The 24,070-nt window shown below is 44.3% G+C and overlaps 1 protein-coding gene across 3 annotated transcripts in view; it reads left to right on the forward strand.

The window, feature by feature from the left end:
- FXR1 (FMR1 autosomal homolog 1) overlaps window positions 1-24,070 on the forward strand; it is a 70,885-nt gene that overhangs the window by 41,848 nt on the left and 4,967 nt on the right. For all 3 annotated transcript variants that reach the window (XM_053306512.1, XM_053306514.1, XM_053306513.1), the window contains exons 9-14: window positions 2,552-2,630; window positions 9,692-9,801; window positions 12,175-12,261; window positions 15,686-15,893; window positions 22,826-23,032; window positions 23,727-23,927. In XM_053306512.1, coding sequence (XP_053162487.1) covers window positions 2,552-2,630; window positions 9,692-9,801; window positions 12,175-12,261; window positions 15,686-15,893; window positions 22,826-23,032; window positions 23,727-23,927 — 892 coding nt within the window. The remainder of the gene's footprint in view (window positions 1-2,551; window positions 2,631-9,691; window positions 9,802-12,174; window positions 12,262-15,685; window positions 15,894-22,825; window positions 23,033-23,726; window positions 23,928-24,070) is intronic.

Genomic DNA, 24,070 nt, shown 5'->3' on the forward strand with positions numbered 1-24,070 from the left:
CTAATTAGTCTGGATGTTACCCAGTAACTTCAACTGCTAAATTCTGTATGCAGTTAACATACCTTTCCATATTTAAATATACAACTATACAACTTTGCTGCCCGCTCCTATGCAAAACTGCTTTCCTATAAATGTTTTATTTGATATCCAGATACGCTTTTAGTGAGAAGCAGCAGCCCATCGGTTTTTCTGTTTTGTCACTCTAGCTCAGGGCTGCTCAACTTTGGCCCTTCAGCAGATGTTGGCCTACAATTCCCATAATCCCTGACTATTGGCCACTGTGCCTGGGGATTATGGGAGTTGTAGTTCAAAAACAGCTGCGGGGGGGGGGGGCTAATTTGAGCAGGCCTGCTTTAGCTGAAGGGTACAAGCTGACACATCATGTAATAATTTGATACCTTAAGATAAGAGATGGTATTGAACTTTTTTGGGTAATATGTCTTCAGGTTGAAAGTGAGGTTTCCAAATTGTGGTTTAGAGCCACCCGCCCGCTATTCATGATAAGGCTTTCTTTTCATGGATTAACATGTTTGGTGGTCGCAGCAGCCTGATATGTAGAGCTCTGAGATAGGAATCTTGAGGAATTGGGGATCATGAAAAGAACAGCAAGCTGAGGGGAAGTTGGGTGGCTCACAGAAAAACAGGCTGGCACAAGTCCTCAGGAACGGTAAATGAGTTGTGGCTCTTGGCCTCATACATCTTCATATGCAATTCTTTGGCTTAAGAACTTGACACACCTGTGTTATACACACGTGGACAAATTTGTTGGTACCCTTACAGCTCATTGAAAGTGTTTTATGCCTCCTGAAAAGCGATTAAATGAAAAGCAATTGTCCCACGTATACCTGCATACCTTTGATATGTCATCGAGTAAAGCAAAGCAAGTGTGAAACGAGATAAAGTATTGCTTATTCTACAAAGATATTTTATTTATTTATTGTTAGATTTAGATTTATATAACACCTTTCATTAAATACAACCCCAAGGCGGTTTACAAAAGTTAAAACACATAATAAAAATGACAGTTAAAAGTATTAAGCTAAAAATATAAAAACAGTTCTGATTTAAAATATATAATATACAAACACAAAAAACTATACATGGACAAAAACACACAGAAGCAGCAATAAAACCATGTAAAGGCCTGGATAAAAAATATTCTAAAGTGGCCTGGACACATTTGTTGGTACCCCTAGAAAAGATCATGAATAATTGGATTAGAGTGATTTTTCAAATTAGCTGTTTTCTTTAATTAGTATTACACATGTCTCAAATCGTGCAGTCAGTCATTCAGCTTATTTAAATGGAGAAAAGTAGTCACTCTGCTGTTTGGTATCATTGTGTGTCCCACAATGAACATGGACCAGAGAAAGCAAAGGAGAGAGTTGTCTGAGGAGATCAGAAAGAAGATTATAGTCAAGCATGTTAAAGGCAAAGGCTATAAGACCATCTCCAAACAGTTTGATGTTCCTGTGACAACAGTTGCAGATATTAAGAAGTTCAAGGTCCATGGGACTGTAGCCAAACTCCCTGGATGCGGCCGCAAGAGGAAAATTGACCCCAGAATGGGCAGAAGGATTGTGAGAATGATAGACAAAAAGCCAAGGATTATTTTGGTCTTTTTCTGCCATAGCCTTTCAATTTCAGTTTGTAGATCTTTGTATTTTGTTGTTTTTCTATTTCTTTTTCTTCTATTCTGCTATCCCCATTATTATTAATAATAATAATGGGGATAGCAGAATTATTAATTAATAATTAATTAATTAATTAATTAATTATTGCTGGGATTAGCAGAATTATTATTAATAAAATGATGATGATGATGATAATTCGATTTCTATACCGCCCTTCCAAAAATGGCTTAGGGCAGTTTACATAGAGAAATAACAAACAAACAAGATGGAACCCTGTCCCCAAAGGGCTCACATTCTAAAAAGGAACATAAGATAGACACCAGCAACAGTCACTGGAGGTACTGTGCTGAGAGTGGATAGGGCCAGTTACTCTCCCCCTGCTAAATAAAGAGAATCACGGTAAAAGGTGCTCTTTGCCCAGTTAGCAGGGGTCATATTTGAAATATTCTGTTGCATCAAAACTCCAAAGCAAAGTCTGGTTTTTGTTAAATGCGGAATAAACAATGATGGGTGCTAATTACTTTTGTCAGTTTCAAGTTATTTCAGAGACAATTGTGGGTGGTTCTTTTTTCGTGGAGGAGTACCAACACATTTGTCCACGTGTGTAAACATGCTCATGTTGAAACCATTCTTATTAAGAAAGTTAGATAAACTGAAGGTGACAAAATCCTGTTTCAAACAGTGTGGGTAAAATAGTTTTTTCCTCAATTGTTCTTCTGCACCTCTGGTCTCTTTTGATTATGTGTATCCCATTCAAGCTTTTAAGTTGCAAATCACTTGGTATGCAAACACCCTGCCCCTTCCACACATACTTTATATTAAAATGCTTGTTGTCTAAAATACTGGTTTAACTGTTGAAAGAGGGTTTAATTTTTAATGCACTCAATTCACAAATTGCTTCTGTTGTTCATTTCCAGAGTGCTGATGCAGTAAAAAAGGCTAGAAGCTATTTGGAATTTGTGGAGGACTTCATTCAGGTTCCTAGAAGTCTTGTGGGTATGTAATCCTGATAACACTTTAACACACTTTAATTTCTTGGAGAAAGAGAGGCTGTTCAGTATGAAAACACCTAAGTGGCGTTCTGTCTCTCCCCCAGCCCCCCACTTCAGTGTCATATCAGAAGCAGCTTCTGTGTTGGCAGCTGAGTCATTCAAACACACATACACATAACGTTGCTTCTTAATGGGTTGAGTTCTCTGTGGGTGGAAGAACATTCTGGTCATTGAAAGTCTCCTTCCTTGGGACTAGGAGGTAGAAAATTGTAATTGAGCTTTTGCAAGGAAGGATCCTCTCAACTCCATCAATCCTTACTTAGGCTGGGAAGCAGGAATATACAGGGCTCTGCTATCAGCTCTGCTTTCACATTAAAAAAAAAAATTCTTCGTCTTCCCTAGCACCACCATTTCCTTTTTTAACTAGTAGAGTTAAGGGTGTGGAGTCTTAAGTGGCTCAGTTTCCTTAAACACAGATTAGAGAGAAGTCTTGAGGCTGCTATATGCTCTCAATTGTTGCTGTTCTGGATTGGGAGTTACTTCCTTGGCCAAAGTCAACTTTCTGCCTCCTGGTCTCAAGGAACAGGACTTCCCACTCTGAATTGTTTTGCTTATACTCTGGAAGGTGTCTGACATGGTAAGGCAACCCCTTGCTCTTCCCTGCTCCTAATTAATGTGCTGCGTCGAGTAGTCAACTAGTCCCTGGGAGAGTTTGTGTTAATATCTCCTTATAGAGATAAAAATGGAGTAATTATATTGTTAATAACTAAATAGGTGAGCGCTTGAAAACTTCCTTTAAATTTTCCAGAACTCATGCAAGGTTCTGACACGCAAGGACAACTAAATATTTTTGCACTAAAAGTATTGCAGTGACTGCTGTTTATTTGTTACCACCTATATAGAAAATATGTTAATTGTAACAAAAATTGTCAAATTAGAGACACAAAGTGACTGAAGAGTGGCATTTTCAACAAAGCATGCACAGATCAAAAGGGAGGAGAGCAAGCCAGCCTATTCAGAGTATTGCCAGTCTAGAACACAGTATTCTCGGCTGGTGTAGGAGGTCACCCAAGCTTGGGATTACATCCCCCCCACATGCTCCAAAAGGCAGGAAGTAGTCATACTTGAAGATCCTTAACCCAGTGCATGTGGGCGGATCTCCTCAGTTCTACTTCCTGCCTTTGCTCCAGAAGGCTCGCATTACAGCTCGCTGGCTTTGGCCTAGTTAACTAGGCCTCTTCTTTTCTTCTGCTTATATTCCTATTGTTTTTGACTATTTCCAATCTATTCTTCACCTGGTATTCTACTACTATTAGTTCTCTCTAGTTACTAAAGAAAAAAGAAAAAGAAAAAGAAATTTTTAAATTTTTTTTAAAAAAAATTCATATCTGTTCTTCTACTGTCCTTTCTGTTATTCGTTACCTCTCCTCACCTCTTGCCGACCTTTTGGCCGATGTCCGCTAAAAAGACCTTCGGACTCCTGGCTATTAGGGAGAGATCCGCCCATCAGCGCCTGTTTCCCGCCAAAAACTCGGGACTGCGCAAATCCTGTAAGGAAAATGGCAGATGTATCAGATGACCTTGCTGGCGCCTGTAGGCCACAGCGGTCCTCTCTGTTGCCAGATACCGGTGAGGAGACTGGGCGCAATTCATGCCACCAGCAATCCACCGAAGCAGGACGCAGGTGGCGGCACCAGAATCGGAGGCTTCCCTACAAGGAGGCCCCGTTGGTGGCCAGATACCGGTGAGGAGACTGGGCGCAATCCATGCCACCAGCAATCCACCAAGGCAGGACGCAGGTGGCGGCACCAGAATCGGAGGCTTCCTGACAAGGAGGCCCTGTTGGTGCCAGATACCGGTGAGGAGACTGGGCGCAATTCATGCCACCAGCAATCCACCGTAGCAGGACACAAGTGGCGGCACCAGAATCGGAGGCTTCCCTACAAGGAGGCCCCGTTGGTGAGAGAGCTTTCGCCTGGCAGCGCGAGCAAGGTAAGCCTGTGATGTTTGGCCTCGCCCCCCCCCCCCACTCCTTTCCCTAGCAGTTGGGCGTGCAGGAGGAGGACTGCCTCAGCGAGTATTGGGGCCACGCTGAAAGGAACGTCAGCAGGAGTGGCCGCCCCAGAGCCTGTCGGAATCAGACGGGGAAGACGTGCAGGATGATGAGGCAGGCGGTGCTGAGCCCGTGGATGGGGCGTCTGAGCACCCAGAAGGCCATGAACAGCTCCCCCCGGTAAGATCGGGACTTGCTCGGGGGGGGAGGAGGTGAGTGCAGATGCCCCCTATGTGGCCCCTCCCTCAGAGCCTACTCCTACAGGGAATGTGGGGGTTCCCCCTGATGCTGCCACTGCAAAGGGCTGGATTCAGGAGGCCGTTCAGGTCTCACTGGCAGCGGCGCTTAAAGCGCGGAAGCCTGCAAGGCATTGCAAGGCAGGCTGTGATCCATGTGTCGCCCTCAGACTCTCAGGAGGAGACGGTGCCCGCTAAGCAGCCCAGGGTGGCTATACGCCAGGACTCTGTGCCCTTGTGTAGGGGGAGGTCTTCAGATGAGTCTGGAGAGGACTCCCCAGATCTATTGTGACCCAGGGTCAGTGGGTCAGAGACATTGCTGGGCAACCCAGACAAGGGGCCCTCCTCCTCGGAAGAGGGGGAGATGATTGAGGACTCTGCTGCAAACTTACACAGTCAGAGGCTCTCTCTTATGGTGGATTTTCAGCTCCTAATTAACCAGGCTATTGCTGCGCTTGATCTGTAGCCAGTTACAGAGGAACAGATCTCTCCTGTGTCCAAGGGCTCCTTGGTGCTGCCTAAGGCTAAGGTACCGCAGATTAAATCAGTGATACCTGAGGGCTTTACTAAGACCATCAAGGAGGAATGGGCAGCTATTGCGACTCCCAAAGCGTATGTTGACATTGGCTAGCAAATTGTACAACTTTGAGGAGGAGACTCTGGACTTGCTGAAGGTGCCACTTACGGTTGCTCACTTCGGGGCCCTACTTAGTAGCACAGTGGTACCCAAGGATGGGGACTCCTCTTCTAAGGAGCCAGAAAACAGAAAAGCAGAATCTGCACTGCGCAGGGCCCACGAGGCTTGAGCAGTGGCCATCAGAGCTGACACCACTGTGTCCTTGGTGTCTAGAGCATCGGTCTTGTGGATTGGCGAGTTACCCAATGACCCTCCCACTAATCAATCTAAGATGTGGCGTAAGCTACTTCGTCTGCAGAGGGCGGCTGCCTTTTCAGCGGATGCTACTCTGGACAGTGTTCAGTTCTCGGCATGTGCAGTCAGTGCAGGTGTCCTGGCAAGACGCAACATATGGCTAAAATTTTGGAAGTTGATAATACGTCTAGGGCTAAATTAGCTGCTGTTCCCTATGCTGGGGGGAAAGCTAATTGGGAATGAGGCCCTGAAAGAGGTCCTCATTGAAACTAAGGATAACCGCAGGGCTCTGCCATCAGCTCCTAGAAAGAAGGACAAGAGTTTTAATCATAGACCGATGCAAACCTTCAGGGCGTTTAGACCTCAGTTTGTCAGAGGGAGCCTTTTAGGCCTTTTCGATCACAGTGGAACAGATCCAGAGGCCAAGGCAGGCAAGGGTTCACTCAGCAGAACCATCAGTCTCTCGGAAACCAGCAGCGGGGGCCCCAAGCAGCAGTCCTGACTCCCACTCAGGCAAAGTGGGGGTCTGCCATTTGGCCTGTTTGGAAAGAATCCATCGACAGGTGGGTTCTTTCCATTAGCCTACACGGGTACGAAGTGGAGCTGGCCAGCCCCCCAGGAAACAGATTCCTCCTTACCCCTAGATCTGGGAAACCGGAAAAGCACAAGGGGTTGTCCATGGCCATTCAGTATCTGGTGGCTATAGGGGCCATAGAGGAGGTCCCACCTCTTCAGAGAGGCAAGGGCATCTATTCTGTGATTTTTACGGTGCCAAAAAAGGACGGATCGGCCAGGGCAGTTCTCAACCTACGCCCAGTCAACCGTTTTGTGATAAAAAGGAGGTTCAGGATGGAAACCCTTTGTACCATCTCAGAGGCATTGCAGATGGGGAACTACATGACTTCAATAGATCTCCAGGAGGCCTATTTACACATCCCCATTCATCCACGCAGTCGACATATACTCCACTTCTGCTACATGGGGAGGCATTATCAGTACAGAGCCCTTCCTTTTGGTCTCTCATCAGCCACCCGAGTTTTTATGAAGGTTCTAGTCTGCTAGTGGCCACTTTATGCACTGAGGGGGTCCACCTGTATTGTTACCTCGACAACTTGCTCAAGAAGGGGCAGTTCAGTCGGCTCTGTCCAGAACAATGTCTGTGTTACGTGCGCATGGGTTTCTGATAAATGTGGGCAAGAGTCACCTGATGCCCACACAGAGCCTTCGTCATTTGGGCATGGTAATGGACACTTCAGTAGGCAAACTGTTTCTGCCACAGGATCGGATGGAGGTCTTAACGTCACTGGCTCGTGTGATTGCTTCGAGACTGTGGGCCAGCCTTCTCAATCTAGCAAGTTTGTTGGGTCTCATGGTGGCGGCTATGGACTCGGTGCCTTGGGCAAGGTTTTCATCTACGCCAGTTACTGTGGGGTTTCCTCCCTTACCAGCACAGGATTGCCCTCAAACGTGACAAGAACATTCCTCTCTAGCTGTCTCTTCGCGAGTCAGTTCGTTGGACGGCCCGGGGAACCTAGACAAGGGCAGGCTGTTCATAGAACCCGAGAGAGTGATGGTCACGACGGACACCAGTCTATCGGGCTGGGGGGCTCACTGTTGGAACAGTTCTATGGAACAGAGTTGCTCCATAGCATAAACTGGCTCGAGCTGTGGGCTGTCTTTCTGGCCCTAAGAGCCTTCACGCCCTTGGTGAAGGGAAGGAATATCTTAATGTGTACAGAACAACTTAATATCCATTCTGGACCATCATGTAAACAGAATTTCCAATGGTCGGGCAGATTGGCTAAGACGGCAGGAGATCCAGCCGGCAGAATGGGGCCTGCACCCTCAAGTATTTAGGTGGCTGACAGAGCAGCTGGGGTGTCCCCAGATAGACTTGTTTGCATATCCTCAGAATGCCAAGATTCAGAGGTTTTACTCACGTTTCCCGATGTTGGGGGCAGAAGAGACGGATACGCTATCGGTGCCATGGCCTCCGTGTCTGCTGAATGCATTTCCTCCAGTGCCGCTGCTCTCCCGTTGCCTCAGGAAGCTGCGGGGTTTCCGGGCATCCCTGATATTGATTGCGTCTTTTTGGCCCAGAGGGCCTTGGTTTTCCGAGATCATCGACTTGACCGTAGGTCATCCACTCAGTTTGCCAGACCATCCAGTTCTGCTGTGTCAAGGTCCGATTTACCATCCTTGCATCTAGAAAGTGTTCAGCCAACAAGATTTACCAATCGACTTGGCGTAGTTTTCTGCGCTGGACAGCAAAGCTCTCCCTGCAGCTGGACAAGTGCAGGTCGAGGGGATTACTAGGTTTTCTTCAGGATGGCCTTGCGCTTGGTCTGAAACCCAACACACTTAAACACCAGGCGGTGTGCTTGATCCAGATGTTGTTTCCTCATCAGCGTTTGTTCAGGCGTGGCACCCTCTTCTACGCAAGTTCTTGAGGGGGGCAGCTTTGTTGTCTCCTCTGGTCTGCCATCGTTTTCCGTCATGGGATTTGCATATTGTGTTGTGGGGTCTGCAGTTTCCGCCATTTGAACCACTTTGATCTGTATCATTGCAGATGCTGTCCTGGAAGGTGGCCTTTTTAGTAGCTGTAACATCAGCCAGGAGGGTTTCTGAATCGCAGGCTCTGTCAGTTCAGAGTAATTTGTGTAATTTCTCTAAGGACTCTGTGAGACTTATCCCGGATCCTTCGTTTATCCCTAAGGTAAAGTCTCAGTTTAATTGTGAGGCGGTCATTTAATTACCTTCTTTTTGTCCGGATGCTCGTCACCCTGCAGAGAAGGAGTGCAACCGGACGCAGGCTTTCCGTAAGTCAGATGCTCTTTTTGTGGCCTTTAAGGCTTCTAAGATGGGATGCAAGGTCTCTTCAGCCATTATTGCTCGATGGGTTCATTCATGCATTACGATGTTGTATGAAGCCCAGAAACTTTCGGTGCCTGGTCAGATTACGGCGCACTCAACTACATCGGCAGCCACTTCCACTGTGTTATCTTCACCGGTGTCCCATGAAGAGATTTGCAAGGCGGCTACTTGGTCGTCGCCTTTTACATTTTCAAGGCATTACAAGTTGGATGAACATGAAGCTGCCAGAGCAGCATTTGGTCGGAGGGTCCTGCAACAGGTCCTTCCGGGTCAGTAGCTCCAGCTTGGGTATTTTCCCTCCCGTGGTTGGTGCTGTGGTATGTCCCAAGCTTGGGTGACCTCCTACACCAGCCGAGAAAGGTACATTGGTACTCACCGTGAAGGTGTCTTCTGGCTGGTGTAGAAGAGGTCACCCAAGGCCCGCCCGTGTTGTGTTAGGCTGGAGCTGACGATCTGGTTGTAGGGGGACAGTTTTTCTGTCTTTCTCTGCATTATTGTTTGTATATTGTTGTATATTCTCTGTTGTGTTCTGTGGTTTTCATTCCGTAGCTTGAGCTGTTTTAAGCACTGAGGAGATCCGCCCACATGCACTGGGTTAAGGATCTTCAAGTATGACTACTTCCTGCCTTTTGGAGCATGTGGGGGGGATGTAATCCCAAGCTTGGGTGACCTCTTCTACACCAGCCAGAAGACACCTTCACGGTGAGTACCAATGTACCTGTTCATGCCATACAAAAATATACGGATCCCGTCTTGCGAAACAGTCTGCTCCTCCAGCAGCTTGTGATAAGATCAGCATTGCTTTAAAGGAGAAGGAAATGCTTCTCTAATGGATAAATTTATGGCTCCAAAATGGCCCAACTCACATGCTAGCTTTTGAGATTGCCAGTTGGATACAAGAAACCAGACTTAATTATTTTGAGATAATTAATAGGAATAGGAAAACTATTTCAACTCTTGAGCAACTCTCCTTGTTGGTAATCAAGTCTACTTCATGCCACATGGTAATTATTCATCTTTATTCATTGAAGGAAAAGTTATTGGCAAAAATGGCAAAGTTATTCAAGAGATTGTGGACAAGTCTGGAGTTGTGCGAGTGAGAATTGAAGGGGACAATGAGAACAAACTTCCCAGAGAAGATGTAAGGTTTATTTTTAAATTTTCATGTGTGTTTCTGAAAATGACAGTGCTATTAATAATGTGAAGCTCAGGTATAACACAACTGTAGAAATGGAGTGCAAAACTTTCTGAGTTACAAGATAACCTGAAGGAGGTAATATAGTTTGTTTTTATTCAATTTATATACCTCCCTTTCTCAAGTAGCTCAGGGCGGTTTACATTAAAATTTAAAAAACACAATAAAGCAATTACAATTTTTAAAAAATTTAAACCAGATTAAAACTCTTAAATTGAAACTAAATCTAGATATCATTAAAAGCCAGGCTAAAAAAATTGGTCTTCAAGGCTCTCCTGTAGGCCTCCAAGGAAGTTACCATAATCATTTATCCCCGGGGAGCACATTTCACAATCTACAGGCAACAACTGAGAAAGTCCAATGCCAGGTCGCCACCAGATGAACTGGTGGCACTCAGAAAATGGACCCCTCCTGATGATCTTAATGAGCAGTGGGCATCTTGTAGAGAAAAGCACTCTCTCAGGAAATGCAGACCTAAGGCATTCATGGCTCTAAAAGGTAATAACCAGTACTTTGTACTTTGCCCGGAAACATATCGGCAGCTAGTGCAACTGTTTTAACAACAGGCATAATGTGGTCTCTCTAGGATACCCCAGAGATGAATCTGGCTGCTGCATTTTGGACTAACTGAAGTTTCCGAACTATGTACAAAGGCAGCCCTACATAGAGTGCATTGCAGTAGTGCAATCTGGCGGTTACCAGCTGGTATACCACTGTTTTCAGGTCATTCTCTTCAAGGAATGGGTGGAGTGGTTGAATTAGTCACAGCTATTAAAAAGCTCTCCTGGCCACAGCCTCAGCCTGAAGCACCGTGGTGAGACCTTGGTCCAAGAGCAATCCCAAGCTACGGACCTGTTCTTTGCTGTGGGGGGCGGTGGGGGGGGGACGACACTCATCCAGAACAGGAAGTTCTATCCCATCTTGCAGATTATGACCCCCAACAATGAACATCCCTGTCTTGCTTGGATTCAGCTTCAGTTTATTATCCCTCATCCTGTCCATTGTAGACAGGCATTTACGGGCCTAATGGCATTTCCTGATATTGATGACAGGGAGAAATAGATTTGAGTGTCATTATTTATTATTTATTTATTCAATTTCTATACAGCCCTTCCAAAAATGGCTCAGGGCAGTTTACACAGAGAAATAATAAATAAATAAGATGGATCCCCGTGCCCAAAGGGCTCACAATCTAAAAAGAAACGTAGACACCAGCAACAGTCACTGGAGGTACTGTGCTGGGGGTGGATAGGGCCAGTTACTCTCCCACTGCTAAACAAAGAGAATCACCACGTTAAAAGGTGCCTCTTTGCCAAGTTAGGGGTTAATATCCACTAGATCAGTAATTTTTAGAAACCGTATCCTAGGAATTTGTGCAGTTCCAATGGAAGCTTCTCAGAACATTTTCCAAAGAAAAGATTGGTAATGATGGATGAGCTTCTCTTAAAGGTGAATAGCCAACAACAGAGTATTTTCTATGCTCACATGGACCCAGTGCTGAGATCCAACAGGCCTTAGTTGGTGTCTGCCTGAACTGTATATGTGTGCTCAGAAGATTCCCAAAGAACCTCTGCAGCACAACAGGATTCTGTGGTAGACAGGCAGAGATTTCTTAGCAGACAAGTTAGAGTTGAAAGGGTTTCTTGAAGGTAGAAAATGTTTTGAAAATGACTGTATTAGGTTATTCTGAGTCCAGTGTCTGGACATACACCTAAAAATGCTGCTGCCTGCTGCTTTTTGATGGTGAGTGGTGCTATTTGAAAGTTCAGAATGCAAGTTTTGCAAACTGCTTTATAGTCTTCCTGATGGTCCTTGAGTGCCAAGATTGTCTTGACCTAAGGCTTGGCTTAGGTTTGCTGAGAACTTAGGTTATTGTTCTGACTGCTGTTCAGCTTTCTTAGTTGTAAAATATACCCAAACAAGCATATAGAGGGATGCTCCCTACACCTGCCCCTTCACTCAAAATTAGCATACATACAGATAGCCTGAGCCTATAAAGAGGATAAAGAGAGACTGCAGTCCAACACACTACCATGTTTCCCCGAATATAAGACAGTGTCTTATATTAATTTTAGCCCCAAAAAATGCACTAGGGCAATTAGCGGTACATCAGAAATTACTGCTAGGTCTTACTTTCGGGGTAGGTCTTACTTTTGGGGAAACAGGGTAGTATCCTTGGGCCCCCCTGAAGTAAATGTGTGTTAACTTGTGTGTAAATATACACTGGATTGCAGGTGTAACTTGAATTGACATGAATTTTGTATATGCATACTTGAGAATGAGATTGCAGTGTTTTTTTTGTTTTTTGTTTTTTTTAAGGGAATGGTTCCATTTGTCTTTGTGGGTACTAAAGAGAGCATTGGAAACGTCCAAGTACTTCTTGAATACCACATTGCCTATTTGAAGGTGAGCAGTTTTGAACATGATTTCCTGCTTAACTATCACCACTTTTTTCTCTTGCCTTCAATTTATTGCAGAACATAATAATCTTGCAGGTATTTACATTACATTACACTGCCATTTGATTGTATGGACATGAGTTGTTCAAGAACAAAACTATATCTTATATAGCAAGAGTTAGAAGTCTCTGGTGCTGTCCTGCATTTGAAATTAGTGTGGGAATCTCATTTTCCATATTGTAGAGCTTCACAAAGGGATAAGATAATTGTGTTGCTTTAAAATTACATAGCTTTGAGTTGTGTCGAATTTAAGTCATACCAGTTCATTGATATTCGCGACTGCTGTGAAATAGCAGACACAGACTTGATGGACGAGACTTGTACTGGATAACTATGCTTTGCTTGCAGGGCATGCCGGACTTTTCTTTTTCTTCTTCCCTTCAATGTATTATATAGCACCCTTCTCTGTATTCCACACATACTTAATATGGGGCTATAGAATAAGATGAAAACAATATAGCTCTTAGTGTAAGTTTGGCCTTTGCAGAGTAAACAACCTCCCCTTCCCCCCCCTTGACAAAAAGTTGCTACCTCAAAATGAATTGGAATTTCTGAGCTTTTATGAATAAACTACTACATTAATGTGCCTGCAGTGCATGTGCATTGGACTTAAGAGTTACACTTTTTGGCTTTGATGGCTTTGTTAAATTTGAATAATACTGACGTACCTTACAAGGCTGTTGTAAGAATTACAGAGAGAATGTATGAGAAGCCCTTTGAACCCTCATAGCACTACGTATCCTAAGTGCTGTTACTTACTGCATTTTGCTGCTTTACTTTTTGCCTTACTGCTGCTGCTTCTCTTTTAGGGATGTGCACGAAACAACTTTGTGTTGTGTTTCAAGCTCAAAACGAAATGCAAAACGGCTGAAACGTTCTATCAAAACAGCCGTTTCGGCGGAACAACTCTAAACGTTTCATGTGTTTGGGCCACAGGGAACAATCCAGAAACTGGAAACACCCCTTTGTTCCCCATGAATAGCTCCTAGAGACACCAAAGTGGGTTGGGTGGTAGGGCATGATGGGTGTTACCTACCATCCAAAAGAAAAAAGCAATAGGCAAGCAGGTGATTTTTCTCCCAAACCCCCCCCCGCCCGGATCCTATGAGGGTTTGGGGAAAAGGTTAACAATTTGTTTAAAATCACTCGCTTGCCCATTTCTTTTGTGGATTGATGGTAGGCACCTATCATGCCCTACCACACACTGGGAGCTACCCATGGGGAACAGTGGGGTGTTTCCAGTTTCCCCATTGTTCCCTAACAATGCTGGGAAAAGGTGCACTCATAGAGTGTACACACACTTTTTGCATTGCAATTCAGAATAGAAACTTCCTCCCCCTGCCCTAATGTATCCTCTTCTTTAAGAGAGGCACAGTATACAGGCAGTCGGTCGATCAAAGCTGGGGTTGTTCTGTTTCAAGCTCAGAACAGGCCCTTCATTTAACGGGTGTTCTGTTTTGAGCTTGCAGTGGCCCTTTTCAAGTCAAAACGTTTCTCTGGTGAAACATTCTACACATTCTTATTCTCTTTTAATATGTGTTTAAACCCATATGTGTGGTGGTAGGCACTTCCACAGAGCACAGAAGTGACTTTGTCTCTTCTCAGAGGGCTTACAGCAGGGCTGCTCAACTTTGGTCCTCCTGAAGATGTTGGCCTACAATTCCCATAATCCCTGGCTATTGGCCACTGTGGCTGGGAATTATGGGAGTTGTAGTCCAAAAACAGCTGGGGGGGCGGGGTCTAGGTTGAGTAGGCCTGGCTTACAGTCTAAGGTGATTGCTGAAAGCGTGGTGGAATCTGCTTCTTATTTTGAAAAGTACTTGGCTTGTTAAGGCTTACTTGCACTGATCTGATCTCCATAGGAACTGTTCCCTTAAATGCATGTGAGTTTAATGGGCAACTGATCTGCAGCTGCTGCACAGCTAGGGATCTGTGTAGCCTCTGATTGTGCTGCAAACTTGAATGGTGGTCAGATCATATTGCTTCATGTTTCAGGACTGCCAAATGCCCCTAGGCAGAAATCTCAGATTCACCCTGGTGCTCTGCCTTATGGCTGTGTCAACTGGTTGCCGTTGTCCCCACCCAGTGTAAAAGCCTGATTTGCATTTGGTTTCAGGCTACTCTAGCCTGATCCACTACTGTGTGTTCCTCTCCCTCCAGCTTCCTTGTGTAGATATGGAGCTGTTTTAGTATCATGAGAATGCACAAATACCATTTTAAAGGGTTGATATAAACAGATTCCACCCATATTTCCTAAGTAGTAGCCCTGATATCTGCTCTGTACAGATATAGGATGGATGGAAACCTTTATAATATGTGGGGACATAGATTATATGTATATTATGTCTTTCCAGAATAGAGCAGGAAATTTTTTATTTATTTTTACATTTAATATCCCGCTCTTCCTCCAAGGAGCTCAGAGCGGTGTACTACATACTTAGGTTTCTCCTCACGACAACAACCCTGTGAAGTAGGTTAGGCTGAGAGAGAGTGACTGGCCCAGAGTCACCCAGCTAGTTTCATGGCTGAATGGGGATTTGAACACGGGTCTCCCCAGTCCTAGTCCAGCACTCTAACCACTACACCATTCTCACAAAGATATCATTCCAGCTCTGCTCCTGAATCAGCTAGACTGTTGTCCACCACTCTGTGTAAGACCAACTGCACTGTTTGAAAGGATGAGGGGAAGAAGGCATGCCAGGCAAAGGCCATCACATGCCTGCTCAGATATCAGTTCAACGTTCTCTTTCTGCTGCTTCTGCCTCATCTGTTTTCGAAGGAACTAAACATTCTCGATGTGTGGGAAGATTTTCAGTGGGAAAACCTCCCGTCTCTTAAAATTCTTCCTGTCTTTTAAAATTCTGTTTCATCCTTGTTTGCATTGCTCTCCTCTCCCATATCTTTTCTCTTAGATCTGTTTTTTTTAAATGATGTTCATTTGTTAATACTATGTTTAAAAGTATCAAGTTCTTTTTAGTGGAACTGTTGCATCTTATGAATGTTGTGAGCCACTTCAGGGATTTTGTTCAAAAAGTACAATACACTCAAATAATGCGAGTGTACTCCAAGCCTTGTGAACCAAAGCTGTCAAACAGAACCAGGATAACCTACAGTTGTGGTAGGCATGTAATCATGTAGGTTTCAATAAGACTTGCCTTCCAGTCTTCAGTGTACTCTTAGCCTAGGAGCTCTGTGAACTGCATTGCATTTTACAGCTGATGTAATTCTTGGGGATTTAGTAGCTCAGTAAGCACCTGGTTTCATTTCAAAAAATGGGAATTTAGGTTGTCTTAAGCTCTATTGAACTGTGACTCTTGGCTCCAGTCGCAACATGGTGGTCTTGCTAACATTTAACTTAACTGTCATTGAAGGAAGTGGAACAGCTTCGTATGGAGAGGCTCCAGATTGATGAGCAGCTACGGCAGATTGGCATGGGTTTCAGACCTTCATCTACCAGAGGTCCTGAAAAGGAGAAGGGCTATATCACTGATGAGAGCAACCCTTCCTCTGTACAAGGCTCTAGGTCTTATAGTGGAAGAGGCAGAGGACGACGAGGTCCCAATTACACTTCTGGCTATGGTGAGTGTTTGTAAAGCTCTATCATTAGGGCCATGACTATATTATCTGTATTATCTGTAGTATAATTTGCTTATTTGACTCTTGTCATTATCCTGAACAAGAAAATGACGGAGGCCCAAACATAGTTGTTAGGCCTATTCTGTGCTTCAATATCTCTCTGAACTTATTGCTTATTAAAGATTTTGACACACACATTTAATCTAGAACATCCAAAAGAACTTTTTGAATGTGGAGTGGAATGTGTAAATGGTTTGCTCATTTCTAACAAGTTCTGCATACTTTGATATTTTAATCTCTGTATCCATTATAAAAAATGGGTCTGTTTAGTGTTTTTGCAATTCTTAACTTTTGGGTCCAAAATGCATGTTGAAGTTTGCCCACTCTGTTCTGGAGAAATGATGGACTGGTCCATTTTTCAGTATCATTAGTTAGCAAACTGTTTACCTAACAAAAGAAGAGATTATTTAATATAGGAGGTATAATTGCTCAGATGAGTATGAGACCTTTTATGGTTACATCATCTGCACTAATGTATCTGTTAATTCATACTTTCTTGTAGAGCCTCATTTACAGGATTTCACAGTCCTTGCGAAAACTAGTTAGAAACATATTAGGAATATCTTGGCTCTGTATGCACCATGGGCAAAGCTTACAAAACTTGACCCTCCATCTGCCCATGGATTGAAACCCTTGGTGGTTTCTAGCCATAATAAATCCAATGGTAAAAAGAGGCTTTCATGTTACCTTTTTCATCTTGTAGAAGTGATGAGACCTATCGGACATATGAGAATTTTTCTGTGAGGCTGTGTTTTTGTTGCTCGAAGTTGGTGGTGTGATTGAGATTGCCTGTGCGTATCTTAAGAAATGCCCTTTCTTGACTTAAAACATAGATTTTCAGCTAGGGGTACTTGAATACGTGGGGTACTTAGTTGCCTTCTGGGGGTAGATAGAGCCCTACTGCCTCCCTGGCTTAATTTCGCGCAACACTGTTGACTCCAGATTGAAGGATTCATCTCTCAAGGCTAGGCTAGTCCTTTTGGGGCGGATAGGGGTAGCATTGTCAGTCAGCATCCCTCCCTCCCTCCTCTCCACAATTGGATAGCTCTGTGCTCAGGCTTAGTTCACTCATCCTTCAGCCTGACTGGCAGGTTTGGCAGAGAGAGTAATCCTGACGGATGCTTAGCTTTGGCATTGCCCTTGCTGCTAAGCCCCACAGTCAAGCTGAGGGTGGACGTGCCGAGTCTAAACACCTAGCTAGTCCATCACTTGGAGAGGCGAAGCCAGATCAGAGAGATGCTGTGGAGCCCTAATCATGAGGCTCCGGAAGGCACAAGGAAGCCGCAGCATAGACCTAAGGTTCATGGTTTTTTAAAAACCCGATTCGAGGGCAGATGCACTTAGCTTGTAATTTCCCCCCAAAGTTTGGCAAGATCTTGGTGGTCATGATTCTTGGCTGTTTATAACGGATATTTGAGGTAAAACTTTGGGACAGAATGGGTACACTTTTAAAAAAAAAAGGGGGGGTGGGTGGGGGTGGGGTGGGGTGGGGTTTGAAAACACCAGGCCCTGACTGGGAGGATAGAGGCATCACTCAGTGTGATGATGTATGCAAATAAGATAGTTTCAGAATTAAACAGTGAAAGTATGTGACCTATCTGGTTTCTGTCTGCTCTAGTTTATCAGTGGTGGCTGTAAGAGAAAGTTCATGCTTCTCTTACAGACATGCTATCCCTACAAAAGATATTGGTGGTCATTCTGTAAGCCACTGCAACTGAACTATATTGGTTAACTCTTCTGCCCAGATGTTCTTCTGCTACTCTGCTTCTAGTTTGCATTGTTACATTTCTGATGATAGTGATATTTTCAGTTCTTCCCTAATTTAGTAATACTTCAATTACCTATGTATTGATTGTATGACACATACTTCCAAAGGTAATGCTATAAGCACTCCACCCCTAGCTTATGTGTTTTCAAACTGTGAAGCCTAACTGCTGGGTGTCACCATCTTAAGTTTCTCTGAACATTTAAGACTTTTGTGTGTTAACGGGAAAATATTTTTGTATGTAACACACTACTGAAATTTATGAATGTTTCTTTACTGAGTAGCTAGATTCTTGCATTGCAAACATAGGCATGTGATTAGTAGTTAGATGGTGAGGTGCCCAGTTAGACTTTAAGGCATCTGTGTCTGGTAAATAAGGGCTTGAAATCACATGGAAACTGGGATAAAACTATGGCATTGTACTACATGTTTAACCATGTAAGTTTCAAAAAGTCTTGTATTCCAGTCTTCAGTGTGCTCTTGTCCTAGGAGCACTGTGCACTTCATTGCATTTTAGGGCTGATGTAATTCTTGGAGATTTAGTAGCTCAGTAAGCCACTACTTCTTTCAACAAAAAGTTTGCAAAGTGGTTTTTTACTACTACTACTACTACTACTACTAATGTTGCACTGTCTACAAATGACTGACAGAAAAGAAACACAAGGTAGGCATCAGCAACAGCCACTGAAGGGATGCTGTGCCAGGGTTTCATAATTCTGTACCCAGAATTAAACCAGAGAGCATAACTTTCTTTTGTCTAGTTCACTCCCATATAGTTCTACCTGTTGTGATCTTCTATGCTGTTCTGTTGTTTGAATAGTGTTCAGTATTGGACTGCATAGGCACCAGTAGTGCTATGACTGAAATGGCAGTTAAAGCAGATCAGCACTTGACCATCTTCAAATCTTTTTAATCTGTCTTGGCTTATAGCTGGTGTTTCCAGTGCTTTGGTTTCTCTTTCAGTATTTCCCATCAGACTTATTTAAGTCTGCTTTTGGACTAAGTCTTGTAGCCTGTTTAATATACTGGCATAATTATGGCCTGATACCAGATATCCATTCTGCTGGGAACTGGGTAATAGCACACGGAGACGGGCCTTCTCGGTTGCTGCCCTGGGACTATGGAATGTGCTCCCTATTGAGATACGATTCTCCCCATCTCTGACAATTTTTAAAAAATATTTAAAAACCCATCTTTTTACTCAGGCTTTTTCAGCTTCTTAATAATGTATAGGTTTTTAATTCTGTGATTGATTTTTAAATTGTTTTTGTTTTTATATGTGTTTTTAACTGTTTTATCATTGTGAACCACCCAGAGACACGAGTGTGGGGCGGTATAAAAGTGTAATTAATCAATCAATTAATTAATTATATTGTAGAATAATAGAATTGCAAAGTTGGAAGGGACCTTGGAGCTTGTCTAGTCCAACCTCATGCTCAGTGCAGGAAACTGCTACAGCATCCCTGATAGAAGGCTGCCTGGCTTCTGTTTGAAAACCTCCAGCAGGGGAGAGCCACCAAGGCATCAGACAGACTGTTCCACTGTTGAAGAGCTCTTATAGCTACTTGTGGAGCACAGCTTCATCTGTGATTTCTGTTAGGTCTGTGTATATCAGAATGTCTGGTACCAACAAATGTGCACTATCCTTGATGCTGCATAGAGGCGGGTGCTCCCAGCGGGGCCAGCTCTGCACAGAATTCTTGTGCGGCGGGTGGGGGGGGGCTGTTCTACAGAATTGGAGCCCACTGGGAAGGTTTGTGGGGGCAACTAGAAAGTGTAATTCTTCCCAGCATTTTCCTTTAGAGAAAGTGACATTCCTGATTACTTTTCAACAAAAGTTCTCAAAGTAGGTTACATAGAAGAATCAAAATTTAAAAAAGATGGTTCCCTGTCCCCAAAGGGGCTCACAGTCTAAAACGAAACATGATAGACACCAGCAACAGCCACTGGAAGGCTGTGGTTGGATAGGGCCAGTTGCTCTCCCCCTGCTCAATAAAGATTATCACCACTTTTAGAAGGTGACTCTTTGCTCAGTTCCTACACACTTTCCCAGCTGTCCCCATGGTCTCTGGTTCCATAGAAGAGGCTCTCCCAGAGCCAGAAATGGCAGGTACTGTGTGGAGGTGGCTGCATTGGGAGATCCCACCTCTGCATGGTATCAGGCTGGTTCATGTTTGTTGGAATTGGATATTTCAGCACACAGGCCACATTGCTTTGCCTGGAATAATTGTACATGTCTCAACTAGTGATGCTGAATGATGCTGTACTTAATTAAGTACAACATGGAAGCTGAATCTTGGCATTTCATAAGGTTTGTCTCTAATACAAGCCAGATATTGCAGTCCAAAAGTTCTATGATCTAATCCAAGTTGGAGAGGAATTTAAGGCCTGCCTGCTTCTCCACCTATCCATCCACCTATCTTTCCTCCAAACCCCCTCCCTGTGTCTGCAGCAGCAACAAAAGAACGGATACGTCCGTCCCCCCCCCGTGCTCGGCATGCTATAATGGCTGCACGCCAGGTGCAAGGAGCATTGGGAATCGTATCTGTGGCAGTAGAAAAGGTACAAGTGGTGCAGAAAACCATCTCATTCCCAGAGCTCTTTGCATTTGGCACACAGTCACCTTAGCATGCCAGTCATCGGCGGCTGGAGGGGAGTGGGAAGAGACTGCTTTCTGTTCTCCCTTTAATGAAGCTGGAGCCATGAGAAAGGTACAGTGAGGGAAATAAGTATTTGATCCCCTGCTGATTTTGTCCGTTTGCCCTCTGACACAGAAATGACCAGGCTATAATTGGAATGGTAGGTTTATTGTAGCTGTGAGAGACAGAATAACAACAAACAAACCTTCAAAAGCCCAGTGCCCAAAAGTCAGCGATGGATTTGCATTGTAGTGAGGGAAATAAGTATTCGATCCCCTATCAACCAGCAAGATTTCAAGCTCCCAGGTGTCTTTTCACTATATGCAGGTAACGAGCTGAGATGAGGAACACCCTCTGTAAGGGAGTGCTCCTAATCCCAGCTTGTTACAGTACCTGTATAAAAGACACCTGTCCATAGAAGCAAGCAATCACTCAGCTTCCAAACTCACCACCATGCCCAAGACCAAAGAGCTGTCGAAGGATGTCAGGGACAAGGTTGTAGACCTGCACAAGGCTGGACTGGGCTACAAGACTGTCGCCAAGCAGAAGGTGACTACAGTTGGCACGATAACTAGCAAATGGAAGAAACACAAAACAACTGTCAATCTCCCTTGGTCTGGGGCTCCATGCAAGATCTCACCTTGTGGAGTTGCAATGATCATGAGAATGGTGATAAAGCAGCCCAAAACTACATGGGGGGAACTTGTCAATGATCTCAGGGCAGCTGGAACCATAGTCACCAAGAAAACAATTGGTAACACACTACGCCGTGAAGGACTGAAATCTTGCAGTGCCCGCAAGGTCCCCCTGCTCAAGGCAGCACATGTACAGGCCCGTCTGCAGTTTGCCAGTGCACATCTGAATGATCCAGAGGAGAACTGGGCGAAAGTGTTGTGGTCAGATGAGACCAAAATCGAGCTCTTTGGCACTAACTCAACTCGCCGTGTGTGGAGGAGGAGGAATGCTGCCTATGAGCCCAAGAACACCATCCCCACTGTCAAACATGGAGGTGGACACATTATGCTTTGGGGGTGTTTTTCTGCTAAGGGGACAGGACACCTTCACCGCATCGAAGGGACGGTGGACGGGACCATGTACCGTCAGATCTTGGGTGAGCACCTCCTTCCCTCAGCCAGGGCATTGAGAATGGGTCGTGGATGGGTATTCCAGCATGACAATGACCCAAAACACACAGCCAAGGCAACAAAGGAGTGGCTCAAGAAGAAACACATGAAGGTCCTGGAGTGGCCCAGCCAGTCTCCAGACCTTAATCCCATAGAAAATCTGTGGAGGGAGCTGAAGGTTCGGGTTGCCAAACAGCAGCCTCGAAACCTTTCTGACTTGGAGAGGATCTGCAAAGAGGAGTGGGACAACATCCCTCCTGGGTTGTGTGCAAACCTGGTGGCCAACTACAAGAAACGTTTGACCTCTGTGATTGCCAACAAGGGTTTTGCCACCAAGTACTAAGACATCTTTTGTGAAGGGATCGAATACTTATTTCCCTCACTACAATGCAAATCCATCGCTGACTTTTGGGCACTGGGCTTTTGAGGGTTTGTTTGTTGTTGTTCTGTCTCTCACAGCTACAATAAACCTACCATTCCAATTATAGCCTGGTCATTTCTGTGTCAGAGGGCAAACGGACAAAATCAGCAGGGGATCAAATACTTATTTCCCTCACTGTAAGTGGGTGTAAAGGTAAAGTGTGCCATTGAGTTGTCGACTCCTGGCTCCAACAGAGCCCTGTGGTTTTCTTTGGTAGAATACAGGAGGGGTTTACCATTGCCTCTTCCCATGCAGTATGAGATGATGCCTTTCAGCATCTTCCTATATCTCAGCTGCCTGATATAGGTGTTTCCCATAATCTAGGAATCATACCAGCAGGGATTTGAACCGGCAACCTCTGGCTTGCCAATCAAGTCATTTCCCCACTGTGCCATTAGGTGGCTCAAGTGGGTGTATCATTCATTCATTAGATTTCTATACCTCCCTTCCAAAAATGGCTCAGGGTGGTTTACACAGAGAAATAATAAATAAGATGGATCCCTGTCCCCAAAGGGCTCACAATCTAAAAAGAAACATGAGATAGACACCAGCAACAATCACTGGAGGTACTGTGCTGGGGGTGGACAGAGCCAGTTACTCTCCCCCTGCTAAATAAAGAAAATCACCAAGTTGAAAGTTGTCTCTTTGCCAAGTTAGCAGGGGTGTAGTGGGGAGATATTTACTGGAGTTGGGGGGGACCTAATGACACCACTGATGTGACATTGTGGAATGCACTCAATTGGATATGGGAGAAGAAAACTTGCAGTTTTCTGAATTAGAGGGGAATAATGGTTGTTTATGAGCAAAATTCCTAGTCTGATTGTGAGGCACTTCACTAGGCTTAAATCCTCTGGTCTGTTGAATGCTTTTGATCCTCTGCTGATCTAGAATATTTTAGAACTATTTTATTCTCTCTTTTTCTAAAGGAACAAATTCTGAGCTGTCTAATCCCTCCGAAACAGAATCTGAAAGGAAAGATGAACTGAGTGATTGGTCATTAGCAGGAGATGATGACAGGGAGAGTCGACATCAGCGTGACAGCAGAAGGCGTCCACCAGGGGGAAGAGGGCGCAGTGTTTCTGGGGGTCGTGGACGTGGTGGCCCTCGAGGTGGGAAGTCATCTATCAGTTCTGGTACGTATCTGAGAAGCATATCTGGATATTCTCTGTACAAGAAGCAGCAACCTGACAATGTCAAATTGACTGTCTCATTCAGAAACTGCAGTGAAGTGTGGAGACTTAAAGTTTAGAGGACATTTCTTTCCCCTTAATATTCAACTTTGAACCCTGCTGCCTTATATGCAATGAACTGATGCTAATTTCCATGTCTTAATTTGGAGGTTACAAAAAAACCCACCACAGAGGCACATTCAAATTTGGGTTTCAGGGGTTGTATAAGTAGGTGAACAGAAGACAATTCACAATCAGCCCCATTGGTAGATTTTCCTGGAGGGCAGGAACTCTGATACCCAAGAGCATTTGAGTCATCTGTCCAAAGGTCTAGGTGTGCCCCTTCCCTTTCTCTCCTGCTTCAGGACATGCTAACTCCCTTTGAGATGAAGTTCTCACACATTTCTTTCTTGGTAATTTGGAATCCTCTGCAGACCTGGTGCTAAGGACAAATTTCTCATCTATCCAATGGAAAGGCCTGGTGGTGCCTAAGGCTATAAGTAGTAATGATTCATACAATTTTGCCCTGGATTAGACTACTTTCTTGTTCTTTGAAGATTGTTTAGAATTTTTTGGTTAAAATATTAGATGAAAATAACACACCATGAACATATACATTGCAAGCTCTTATGTGGTCCTTGTTTCTTTGTTTTTTTAGTGCTGAAAGATCCAGACAGCAATCCTTACAGTTTACTTGATAACACAGAGTCTGACCAGACCGCAGACACAGACGCAAGTGAATCGCATCACAGCACTAATCGGCGTAGGCGATCTCGCAGGCGAAGGACCGATGAAGATGCTGTCTTAATGGATGGGATGACAGAATCCGACACGGCATCAGTTAATGAAAATGGCTTAGGTATGTAAACAGATTGTTGGCACAACTAGGTGTATATTGTCTCCCAACGGGTTATGCCAAGTTGGTGTCACTATAATGGGAATTATAGTTAACTGTTCTTCCTTTTCTTAACTAGCATTTTATTCTGTCTACTTCCTTGTGAT

Source organism: Hemicordylus capensis, chromosome 3 (assembly GCF_027244095.1).
Source record: "Hemicordylus capensis ecotype Gifberg chromosome 3, rHemCap1.1.pri, whole genome shotgun sequence".
Taxonomy (NCBI): domain Eukaryota; kingdom Metazoa; phylum Chordata; class Lepidosauria; order Squamata; family Cordylidae; genus Hemicordylus; species Hemicordylus capensis.